The following is a 13,030-nucleotide window of genomic DNA, read 5'->3' on the forward strand; positions in this document are numbered from 1 at the left end:
AATTCCACGCAGGTAAAGTCAGTTTAGGCCACTGACTGTCAAGTGCAGATATTTTTGTGTCAAAGTTAATTGTGGATTAATCAAGAACATGCTTCAACCATCAGAACCAAGACAACTGCGAATTTACAAAAACAAATCATTATGAATTGTCTTCAGTGCTCAAGCCATAAATCTGTAAAACATTTCAACTGCCAAACTGCAGTACTTAATTTTAATTCTTTAGTATGTTCAGTAAACAAACACAAACCACAACAGGACTAAAAAAGCCTACACTGAAGTTTATGTACAGTATCTACAAAACAAAGCTCTCCAAAGCCTAATAAACACCCAATTAACAAGGACTCGTGAACTGTAAAAATCAAACTTCCAGCAATTATACCTCATCAAAACCTGAACTTTCTTGTAGGAGATATTCAATATGAAGCATTAAAGCTTCAGTAATTCTCTGAGGGCTTACACTTACTCCACAAAGCAAGGCACTGAAACAAAGTTTACACCTTCCAGTATGACTGTCAGGCACATGAAGTCCATCACAACAGGATTTTACAGAGCAGGACAAACACCAAGCAGAATGTGTCCTCAACTGAATCAAAATGCGGCTGTTAGAACTTGGTATCATTCTTTCCAGTATGACTTTTAATAAGATACACTAGCAAGTGTTGTTTTTTTCCTTGCAGATTTTGAATGTTTCAGAGGCTGTAGGCTTGTCATTTAGATCAAAACATCACTTAAGAAAATGCAACAGACTCCAAGCAAACATAAATATACTGAACTTGTATTCCTTATAATGCATATGCATTGATTTCTTGAGGCAGGGAAACTAGCTATGTTTTCAAAGACTGTTCATTTTAGTAAATCATTACTACATACTAATTTAACATGTAATAGCTTTGCCTCCTGTTTCCAAATAGGCATTATAAAAATATAAAATAATTAACTCCCTTCCCTTGTTTTGCTTGGTAACCCAAGACAATCATAAAAGAAAAAGGGAGGAAGAGTACAGTAACAGTAGGAACAGTGTATATAGTCATCCATGAGTTATCTGGTTTGGTGACATGCCTAAGTTATTATTTCCAGTTAAACCAGAAGAATTTTTTGTCTAAAAATTAGTAATTGCATACAAACTTCCATGAAAATTGTCCACAGGCCAGCTACACAATGTTATATTTATATCCCTGAACAGTCAAAGGATCCCAAGGAGTCACATACAAAATACAGAGTTTTGCAAGAATACTCTTTTTAAGGCAAGCCGGTAAAAGAAGATATACCAGTATTGCCTATATTATAAAAATGAGCATTTTTGCTTTCTCTTTGTTATTGAAAGTTATTTACTTCTCAAGTATGTATCAAGAATATGAAGCAACCTGACCGTATTGCCATGATAGGTTTTCCAAATCTTGAACTGCAAAATATAATGCACACACAAATGTGGTTTAAACTTATTTAAATGAGTGCAGGAAAACTGCAACTCAAGGGGAAGTTAATGAGAAGCAGCTTCAGTTGAATTTCCCTTGGATTGTTACACCCATGTGGCTTGCAGGCAAAGACCTCTCTGATATGGAAAGATCAGCTGAAGAAGAAGGATGAGTTCCTGCTTCAGCATGCCTGCCTGACTCACTGAAATAGGCTAAAACACTATTAAAAAAATCTTCAAAGTCTTTGAAAGAGTTCTGACAGGCTTGAAAGGGAAATAGAGAACTTTAAAGTGTTTCTTTAAACTCTTTTTGTTTTACAGAATAAATGACTGTCTGGATTTAATTTTAAAAATACAGTGGCTTTTAACTTTCAAAATAAAATACACAATTTGCATATCTTGATTAGCAAAAGTTTTCATAAAATGTCAGATCCCCTAAACCATCTTTGATTTTTAAGCATAGTGTATTCTCAACTCAGAAAGCATCTTTCAAGTAAAAATATTCAAAAGGTAATACCAATATAAAAAGCAGAATAAAAATAAGAGTGACCTAGCCTCACAAAAATATCCCAGAAACAACCTGGATATACTGAATCAATTTTGACCATTTCAAATCAAATAGCTCTGCAGCTAATATACCATTTATTCCACAATTATAATATTATTCAATTCTATGACCAATTACAAACAACTTTAACATGGACACAAAGTCACAGACTTTTATATTGGTTAGAAGACAATTACATCATTAAGTGCTGTTCCTTTCATTAAAACTAATTTTGTTTATGATGAGGGTTAGAAAATTTTCAAAATTTTCTTTTCTCTGTTGAGAGGCCACAGTCCAATAAAGTAACCTTTACTTAATAACAGTTCTGGAAGCTGAAGCTAATACTGATCCTTCAGGATTGTTGTTTGGTAGCCACCAAGACTGTTTAATCAAAACATCAATTAATTCCACAAAACTGGAACACCATGCTCCGTGTTACCATTCTAGCCTGTGTTATTCAAAGGTACTTAAATTTCAAAGATGTTTCTAAATTACAACTGTAGACATTGTTTTACTCTGTAAGTAAATACCCTCTCATGCATACTGTTACTGCAATGATGGTTCATTTCAAATGAAATACCACAAATAAAGCACTTCTTTTAAGTTCTTTTACTTTCTGCTTAACAAGTATTTCGACTCATGAGAAAAGTAATAAGGCTTTCTAAGACTGTAGGTCAGTTACCTCTCATTCTTGAATTGCACAGCTGGGTAAGAAAAGTTAATTAATAAAAAGCTGTTTTAAAGAAAAAAAAATCACGTTTTTAAAAAATCTTTTTCTGTTTGTTTCACAGTGAACACTGTTTGATGAAAACATGTAACAGTACCAAAGGCTTCTATCTCCATATATCCTCAGAGTAATAAAGCAGCAAATAACAAGGGTTATCACCATCCAACCCCACATTCACACACTTTCCCCTTCCTTTTAATGTGCTTTGGATTAGCCTAAAGGAAATACCTCTAACCATATCCAGCCAAACTGATCTTAATATTCACAAAGCCTTTGCAGCAAGTAGGAAATGAACCTGAAGACAATGAATCCATTCACACACACAGGACCAGGAACACAAGCAAAAACTCCATGACTGACTGAAGTTCCAAAAAGGAATGAAACCCCCTTTCGAATGCTGCCTAATAAAACCAGAGAAAAGATGTTGCATTTCTTTGTTGGTCACAAATTAAATATAATCTCCTCTTTCCCAAACCTCACATATAATCAGCAATTGCACAGTATGTCCATTCAACAGCCTTATTTCAACAAACCCCTCTTCCCAAAATTTTCAGCTTCTGCCTTGCTAGGGAAAAAATGAAAACACTTCCTTTGATGACACACATCAGTACAGGGAAATAATCACATGATGTATCTGATTTTCCTTCTGTCTCACATTGTGACCACCTACACTTTTATATACACTTTTCTTCTGACCTGCCACCCTTTTTTTACCATCTGTACATACTGATAACTCCAGTAACTTTATTGCTATGGAAGGTATCAATGGATGCCTTTGCTTCCATGGAAAACTCAACACAACCAAGCACTGAGTTTGGTTAGGATTTTTGGGTTGTGTCAACTGTTGACTGAAATCAAGGCCAATATTTTGTTCCCAGTTTGCTCATCAGCTGCTGATGACCCGAGGGAAGTTATCTCACCATGTGTCACAAACAGACTGAATTTTAATACAGATTTGAAATTGCTTACCTGTCTTAGCTCTGAAACATACTGAAAACTGGCATATTTTCTTATGAAACAGTTAAGTAACTCCACCAGAACAAGACCCTAAATGCACACACAGACATACAAACTCTCACCTTCCCCAGGACTGACAGCAGATGGAAGACTGGTCCAGTCTAGGGTCCAGGTGGGGCATGGATGAGGAGAAAACTTTGCTTCAATTCCATTTTCCTACATGAAAGAAGGAGAAAAATAAGACCATTTACCCACTTAAGATGGTATCAAAATTCTCACTAAATTTAACAGCACCAGATCAAACTTCAACACTGTCAGTTTAAGTGAAACTGAACAGGCAGATGACTCTACATTATACAACATTCAAATTATGTGCTTCCCTCATTCTCACAAAAAAGCTCTCCTAAGTTTTTTTAGGAAATGCTGTCAGCTTCTATGCAAAAAATATTGAATTATGGAATATGATGGACAGCTTTCTTTAACAAAACTCATTATGGTTCCCAGATGTTAAAAAAACCCAACCCAATTGAAAAGGTTGGATAATCAAGCTAAACATAAAAGCAACAGTTTTTTGCCATTCTTTATGTAAATATCTTTAAAAGAGAAATACAATATTGCAATTCAAACAAAAGGTTACTTTGATTATTCAGAATTATTGATAGGGCTCCAGCAGTCCTATCTTTGCCCAATTCCTGAATGAATCAAATATTAGAAGAGAAGAAAAAAAGTAGAATCACTTCTAAGTCAATGCATATCAGATTTAAGATGAACAAAGGGTATTAAACTGCTCAAGGCTGTCAAAATTAGCTTGTACAATTCTAATAAACTCTACCTACTCCAAATCAAACAAATGTGGCTATAAAAATAACTCATTAAAAAGCTTAAATTACCATTAACTTAGTCATGGTTGGCCTTGGACCACCTATAAAATGACTGTCTTCATGATCCTCTTCTAACTCATCAGGAACTGAAGCAGAGTCCTGCAGCTGCTCCTCAGGAGCAGACACCAACTCTGGAAGCTGGAGAAGCTCCATGTTGCATTTGCCAGCAGCTTTCTTTACCCCAGGTACTTCTTGAACTCTTCGATACCAACTGGATATCAGTGGCAAGTTTACCAGATTTTTGCCTTGCTTCTTGCTGGAAACCTAAAACAATAAAATGAGAAAGTTAGTGGCTACAGCAAATTTCTTACTACAAGCCACCAAAAGGCACAAACTACAGGAGTAAACTCAGCTCCATGCTGAGCACAAGCACTCACAGCATGATGACAATACAAAAATCAGCTGGTTCAGAGCTCCAGGGGGAACTGCCAGCTGGCCATTTAGACTTTACCCGCAATTCCCATTTGCTTAATAGGATGAAAAGGTTTACATGGCCAACTTTAATCATAATTTCAGTCAGTAATAGGAAAACTCCATATAAATAATACCCTTAAATATGTGCTATTTCCTAACATAGGAACAATTAGTTTTGGTTGCTCATTACACAAAAACTCCAATGCAGTAATTTGCAATGAATACTGAACTCCAAGTATAACACTATGGTACCTGAATGGTCTTCCCCACAAGTACCCCTTAAAAGCTCATCCACCAACAGCTGTTTTGCTGGGAACTACAAGCCTGTACCTTAGGCTATGTGATAACAGGCATACATCACCCCTGGTCTATATTCAAGTCTTTGCACTACATCTGCGGATTTTTTTTTAATTAGTACTGAATATTTTTTTTTAATCGTGCATTATTTTTTAGAATCTTAAGTTCATATTTTTATACAATAATGGTAACCAGTATATTTATTTTCTGAACTAAGTGTATGTGATTATGAGTTAATGTGGCCTCCAACAGAAACTAGCTTTTTAAGTGTAAAAAATGAAATAAAAACATTTCCTAAGTAAGAATATGTTGCACATATTTAAAAAAAAATATACCCAAATCTCTTTTTAAGATGAAGTCCAGCTACTTTTAAAAAGGATGCATTTGATGACATTAAATAACTTTTGTTTAGATTCCCAAATGTTCTAGAACAATGGAGATCATCCTCTTGCAGGAGAGGTTGTGAAGTCTCCTTAGAGACACTCAAAATATAACTGGACATGATCCTGGGCAACTGGCTCTAGCTGATCCTGCTCTGAGCAGGGTACTTAAACAAGATGAGCTCCAGATGTGGCTTCCAACCTCAATTATTCCAACTTCAACTATTCTGTGATGCTGTACCTGCTTTAAACAGAAAATTAAAAAACACAATTACAGGAACAGGCAGAAAAGGCCATGCAAAACCAACATTCTTACCCACAGCTGTCTGAAGAATGGAAATAGAAATTGGTAAAGAAAACTTGAAATTACACTAAATTTCCAACTCTCCTGTATGCTGTGTTTATAATATGCTTAGGGTAATCACAAGTAATTAGCAATAGCTAAAGGAGCAAAAGGATGAACTGTGCAACTTTAGTATCTAATTTAATAACCTAATAGGAACACAGGCAAAGCCACATTAATTCAGTTAAGGACAAAGTCTTTTGGAAAGCAATTCTAAGAGGCACTGTTGCACTTGTTATCAGGTGTTCTAAATTGTATTTTAAAAAGTGAATAGTGTTTTTCCCAAATGAGGATATGAGCTTTTGTTATACTTCTATTAATTTTCAACAGTTACAACTAATAGAAGGCATAACAAAGGTAACCTCAGAATGATAACAGCATTGAAATGAGGTAATGAAAAACAACCCTTCAGCTTCATTATCTTACTTTTGGTAATTATAATTACAATCAGCTAGTCAGGTCTCCTCATATTTATAGGATGATATTTTCCAGACACATACTCACTTAAGACTTCATTAGTATTCACGCCCTTAATTCAAAGTGGAACTGCAACTACGGTGATTTTTTTAAACACAATTCAGGAAGTCCAGCTATACAAGTGACAAATAACACTTGAATACAGAATTGAACTCTGGGACTTCCATCAACAAGAACAGCTTCAACTCATGGCCTGCAAGAAGCTTTCAGATGCACATTTTTCAATTTTGATGACAACTGTAGGCATCAAGGTATAATTGCTTAGAAAATGATCATTCACCAGAATGATCAACAACAGAAATAAACAAACATTATCCTAGAGCTCTTTAAATTAGGTAAAAATGAAACTGAAAGCCAGGTTTTCAGGGCAATCCTTGTTGACAGCTAACACAAGTGTACTGTAAAATACCTAGTTCATGAGCTGCAGAACACCAGGGCTCAAGGATAACAGATAAAAAGTCAATAAATACAAAATTCTTGGCTGCTCACAGTACATCCACAGAATGATCCCAACTACGTTGCTGAAATCAATTAAGCACCTGATGCAAAAATCTTCTCATGCCTAGCATCAGTAAATTGAATATTACTCTAAAAAGTTATGCTCTTATTTAGAAAGGTCTAAATTGGAAAAATGAAGGCTGAAATACATGAAAGTTCTTTTAAATAGTAAGAAAGCATTTTGTCTTAATACTTTTGTTCAGTATCATCCATACAGAAGTTGCTGCTCACCTCCAATTATGTGATTTGCAAAGCAAACAAAGCAGATGTGAATTAAGAAGCATTTCTGTAAAACAACTTATCATCTCAGTTCAAAGGCAGCATATTGCTATCATCATACAGAAATCCACTGAGGATGATGATAATGGTTAAAGAAGTTATAAAGTGGACATTTGTCACATTATTGATATTTGATAGTCATTATCTTTATTTTTGAGACTGTTATCCTCAATCTGACTAACAGCATCTTCCCCAGGAATCCATTTGTTTCCAAACACCATAAGGGAAATTTGGCAAACCAACTTGCAAAATCAAAATGCAAATGTTCCTGGAATAGACACCAGCTTAGCTGTAAATCTCATAGAGTAATTGCAGGAATAGAACTGTAGGAGGCAAACTCACTGTATCATTTTACTGTGATGGGAAATAAAGACATAGTTGTAATTTCCTTAAATCTCTCCTATGCGTCTATCCCCATAAAACTAAATACACAGATTGTGCTGAGCAAGACTCTTGCACAGTCTTGCCACAGAAGTTTTTCCCACTGTAGAACTAGTTTTTAAGTTGAGCTCAAGTCACCTGCACCAATATTTTTAAATTATTATTTTCTGGGCCAATTGGTGCCAAAATATTTCATTATAATATTTTAACAGTTAACAGAGTTTACTAACCATTGATATGCTTTGTATCTAGAAGTAACTTTAGTGACCTCACCAATCCCTGTTTTTTGTGTTTGTACAAAAACAAGACAAATCTTTGATTTCAGGTTAAGATTACTGAGAACACCATTATAGGTTCAAACTAACATATTTTACAACTTTTAGGTTCTTAAAAAACATACATGTACACTAATTAATATTTGCAGAATTTGTCAGCTTACCAAGAACTGATGGATGCATGGCAAAAGCACTAGATCTGCCACAGTAAAATAAAGTCCTTCTGCAAAAACGTGGTCCAAGACAGGAAGGTCAGAGGTTTTTGTTCTCCTGATGTGAGGGGCCTCCCTGTTGATTGCATCTGGTGCTTCCTGGGCAAGTAGTTTGGAGAAAGCTACACTCAGTTCCAAACTGGAGGGTGGATGTTCATGGACTTCTCCTGGTTTTAATACCTCTGTTGCTTCCTCACCAAGCATGGGCACTGCAGCCTTGGCACCTGCCTTCTGTTGTTGAAGCTTCTGCCTTCGAATTTTGTCATCATTATGTACTCGGACAGGTTCTCCAAGCTTCCTTTCCAGCAGTAAAATGTCAGGAGGAATAGCCTGGCAGTGCTCAGGAGAGGCTGTCAAAAATCTTTCAACAGCCAGAGGTATGCTGATCTCACAGAGCCTGGTCCACTGGCTAACCTGTCAAATACATTTACGTAATTAATGTCTCTACAGAAAGAGAAGAGAAACAAAATCCAGGGTTACTTTGGTTACTTAATCACTTCAAGCAAAGGAATTCCAGCTTTAAATACATTCTTTGTTAATCTGAGAAACTCAAGATATTTCTGTATTGCTATTACAACAGCAGAGTTAGGAAGCTAAATCTTATATACAGCAGAACGGTTATCCAGTACAGCATATTTTTATTTCCTTATTATTGACATAAAATTAGGGTGGCTGTGTAACTCAGAAGAAACAAAGCTGTGGCATGGTGATCAATGGCAACCATGGAAACAGCAATCATGCCAGGGTGGAGTTCTGCCTCTGAGAGGCGTGAGGAAGGCAAGGCTAGATGGATGAGCTGCCAGATGAGCAAACTGCTGTGTGATAAATGGACTGACATCTCAACTCAAAGGGCAGTGCTGGTTAACAGCTCACACTCTACCTGAAGACCACTCAGGAGTGGAAATCTTTAAGGGTCTATGCTGTGGCCTATCCCATTTCATCATCTTTACCTGGAGGGGGGAGATGGAATACACTCCCATCAAGGATGACAGGGAATTGAGAAGAGCAGACAACAAATTCCCAACAAACTCCAAGGTAGAGCTGCTATTCACATGAGCCTGCACAGACTAGAGAAGGAGCTGAGAGGAACTGATGTGAAACTCAGAATATCACACACCAAGGAGGGACTTATCCCCTGGAATGGTACAGGCTAGGGACTGACCACCTGGCCAGGTAGCCATTCTGCTGAAAAGACACTGGACAACCTGGTGAGGATAAGCTAAACAAAAGCCACCTTGATAGTGAAGGGAAACAATATATAGTGCTCTTAAAATCAAAATCAGCAAGAAATTAGGTATTTCTTAGTTTAGTTCAAATTTTATAACTCATTTATACTACTAGACATGAAACAAAGATCTGACCTACTTTTTAACATTAAGGTTCTTTTTGTGCTGCTAAAAAGTAGTATCTTCAAAATAATTACTTTTCATCTTTGTGCCAATATACAGGTACTTCTCCATAGAGAAAATTGCATTTTCTAAGCAAATTAATATTTTACTAAAAGAACTTACTTGACATCAATATTAAGAGTCTACTTCAGAGCATTTAATGCTTATTAAAAAACCAATCAATGTATCTAAGAGAGAGACACACTCACTTCAGCACAGGCTTTTAAGCAGGTCTTCTTAAAGCCCAAGAGTTCCAAAACCTCCTTTTTAGATGGATCTGCCTCAAATGTTTTCTGTATTATATGTCTTAGGACCACAGAAAGCCCAGCTCGGCAGAATTTCTCATCTTTCACGAGAACAGCAGGCAAACTGCAGCTCTGCACAACCACTGGAAGCTGACACCTGGAGATTAAGTGGACCTCGAGGTCACCAGCGAGGTTTTTTGTCACACACTGATCACCCACATCTTCGCCAGTTGGCACTAAGAAAACTTTAAATAGTTTGCAGTCACAGTAGGATAGCAAAAACAGTGAGATAGATGTATGAAGAGGGAAGATACTGTCTCTGTACTGATGAGAAAAAGCCAAATATAAATGTTCTTCAGCGACATTATCTTTCATCTTCTTCCTGAGATGAAGTTCCTGAAATAGAAATCAGAGTATGACATCCATAAAAGAATACAGAATAAAAAAAAAAATCAAAAAAAAATTTAAATCACTGGTTCTTCCACTATCTGCTACAACTGATTTTAACATAAGACACTACTAAAGACATCCTGCATGAATAATTGGCAGGCCCCTTTCTGAGAGAAAAGAATGATTTCACATCTACACTGTCTCTTCACACACAAGATCATGGATAGGAAAATTACCTCTGTAAATATTTTTTTACATTTGAGCATATTTCTGACATCAAACAAAACCTAAAGAAAATGCTTAATTTTCAATTTTTAAGTGCATAGACATTTTAGACCAAGGCTTTTTTTTTTACATTAAAACCTCCCACAATATTAACCACGCATTATTAAAAAAAAGTTCCTGAGCACATATCCACAACAGTCAGTTCCCCAATAAAATAATCTGTCTTTTTGTAACTGCTAAAAGGCTTTTATAGCAGGTGTTTAGGCCATAGGAAATAATACTGGTTTCTGTATTAAAAATTAATCTAGAGTTGGGTGAGATAATAACTGAAGGACTCATAAGCAAATAAACATTCATCTCATGATGCTACATGAACACCTCAAACACACAACTACTTTAAACCAGTCCAATTCAACAGTAGCAGAGATGAAATATCTTCTCAGTATATTAAAAACTCAAATTAATTTTCCTTACACTGAGTTGAAAGCTACATTTTTCCTACTACAGTATTCCATAGGAGTTTAACATAAGGCACTGATGCAGTAATTTTTCTGCTCCATCACTCAGCAGAATTGCCCATTCCCTCAGAGATGACAGGTGGCACTGAAAAGCCACAGACACTAGATGGCCCTCTTACCACAAGTGACACAGAGCACAGCTCGAGCAGTGAGGAAGAGAAATTTAAATGTTGCTGAGAGGCCAGAATAGGGTTTTATATACATATATATAAAGCATGAGTGACACTGGAACAGCATCACTCTTTCACATTACTGTCTAGATTAATAAAGTCTTTGCACAATTACAATTGCTTGCATTTTTACAAATGCAAGTATTTTAAAATAAAGTTTTAATTTGATACACCTTGATTATTCAATTTCTTTTTTTTCATGTAGATATGTACATCACACTTACTACTTTGTATTACCTACCACAAGACCAAAACAAATTGCCCAAAAAGGGAGTGGAAGAATAAAATCAAGTCCACCTGACATTAAGAATACTAATGTCTGCTACAGTGACACATTTTTAAACCATTAAATTACAACAACAGTGGCTCTGCTATGAGTACTGTTGCTTTTCTTTGATTAATACACTGCCACACAAAGAACAGGACAGTACACAATGCCATACCTACTTTACCACAACATATTTTATTTGGGTAAATCTTGACACCATGGAAGTTGAGACAGACTCTATATCCTAAGTACACCTCTGTGGTAGAAATCATCCACTGAAGGCACTGCCAGAGAGGTAAATCAAGAAGAGTTACTACTACCATAGTCACACTCATGGCTCGTAGCATTTAAACTCCTTTTCTTGACTACAGTATCTCATTCAATACTAAAAAGTACTCTTATATGCATTTGGGTTAATGTTTTTGTTCTCCATGTGAACTCAAAGAGCTCACAAGTCCATCTTTTGCTCGGCATGCAAACCACTCAGACATACACATTCACTTCCTCACTCAATTTTTTCTTCTAGTTGATGTTCCTGGACTCAATCAGCTATTTTGGTCATTTTCATGCTGTGCAAAACTGCTAAATATTGTGGTAAAAAGCAAAAGCAGATGCAGACATACACAATAAAATAAAATGTGCAATACAGAACTAACCAAATCTAATAAGACATTGCATTATTTGCTCACAGTATTTTTCCCAGCACTTTTTTCTCTAATTAGACCATAAATTCTGTGAGAAGAGATGAATTTTTATTTTACTGACCATATTTACAGTAGACACTGCTTGAAAGAGAGAAAATGAAAAGCAATGATCAATACAGGATTTGTACCAAAACTTAAAAGACAAAGATAAATAATGTTGCCTACCTTTGGTATAAAAGACACCTACTTTAAAATTACAAACGTTATGTAAGTGAAACTTTCACTAGCAGTGATGTTTTTTACCATTTTCTCTTCCCTTTCAAAATGCACTAAACAATAGTTAAATAAGTTTCACTCAGCTGCCCTGTTAACAAGGTAATAAAGAAAAACACCGCTTTAAAAACAAGGGTTTCCCATAAAAATTAAATACAAATAAATAAGTACATAAACATCCTCTTCCTTTTAGTCCTTGAAAAAGACTCCATTTATTGATTACTACACAGTAAAACGGAACTTTTGTTAAGCAGGCACGTTGGAATTCGAGAAATGTTTAACACAATGCCACTTAAAAACGCAGCAAATATTTAACTTAGTGCACAGCATTATTTGTGCTTTAAGGCGCATAACTTGAGAGCCTAGAGTTACATTTCTATCCAAGACGATCCATTTACTGGATGCGTTCAGGGCCACCACTGCACAGAAGAGGGAAACACAGAAGAGCTTCGGACCCGAGCTTCAGGCAGCTCTACGAATGAAGTGGAAGTTGGGGACGGCTCTGGAGAGCCAGACACGGGCGGGACCCGGGGGGACGGAGCTGGGACTCCGGGGGAACGGAGCCGGGACCCCGCGGCACGGAGCCGGGACCCCGCGGCACGGAGCCGGGACCCCGCGGGACGGCTCCACACAGCTGAGAGCAACACCACCGAACCAGGGCTCCCTGGCAGCCCCGCTCGCTAAAGGCTCTGCTCCCAGCTGCTCTCGGTGCCCAGGCAGCGCTACCAAACCATCCCCAGGACTTTGCTACCACCACCTTCCCTGGATCCTGCCCTTTCTCCCGCTCCTTTTCCTTACCCCGGCCCGGCCGCTTCCGCCCCGGCTCC

General features: G+C 36.9%; 1 protein-coding gene across 4 annotated transcripts in view; it reads right to left on the minus strand.

The window, feature by feature from the left end:
- The window catches only part of GSTCD (glutathione S-transferase C-terminal domain containing), a 47,599-nt gene extending 34,581 nt beyond the window's left edge, over positions 1-13,018 (minus strand). For 2 of the 4 annotated variants that reach the window (XR_004980186.2, XM_036382826.1), the window contains exons 1-5: positions 11,466-11,634; positions 9,680-10,111; positions 8,035-8,496; positions 4,536-4,790; positions 3,768-3,861 (exon numbers count right to left, since the gene is read on the minus strand). Coding sequence is in view for 3 of the 4 variants with exons in the window: in XM_036382826.1 (XP_036238719.1) it covers positions 3,768-3,861; positions 4,536-4,790; positions 8,035-8,496; positions 9,680-10,111; positions 11,466-11,633 (1,411 nt within the window). In the remaining variant the exon portion in view is untranslated. Of the gene's footprint in view, positions 1-3,767; positions 3,862-4,535; positions 4,791-8,034; positions 8,497-9,679; positions 10,112-11,461; positions 11,635-13,001 lie in introns of those variants that run through there. The other 2 variants (XM_036382827.1, XM_036382828.1) reach the window with 2 other exon arrangements.
- Positions 13,019-13,030: the final 12 nt, after the last annotated feature.

This window comes from Molothrus ater, chromosome 4 (assembly GCF_012460135.2).
Source record: "Molothrus ater isolate BHLD 08-10-18 breed brown headed cowbird chromosome 4, BPBGC_Mater_1.1, whole genome shotgun sequence".
In the NCBI taxonomy this organism is placed as follows: domain Eukaryota; kingdom Metazoa; phylum Chordata; class Aves; order Passeriformes; family Icteridae; genus Molothrus; species Molothrus ater.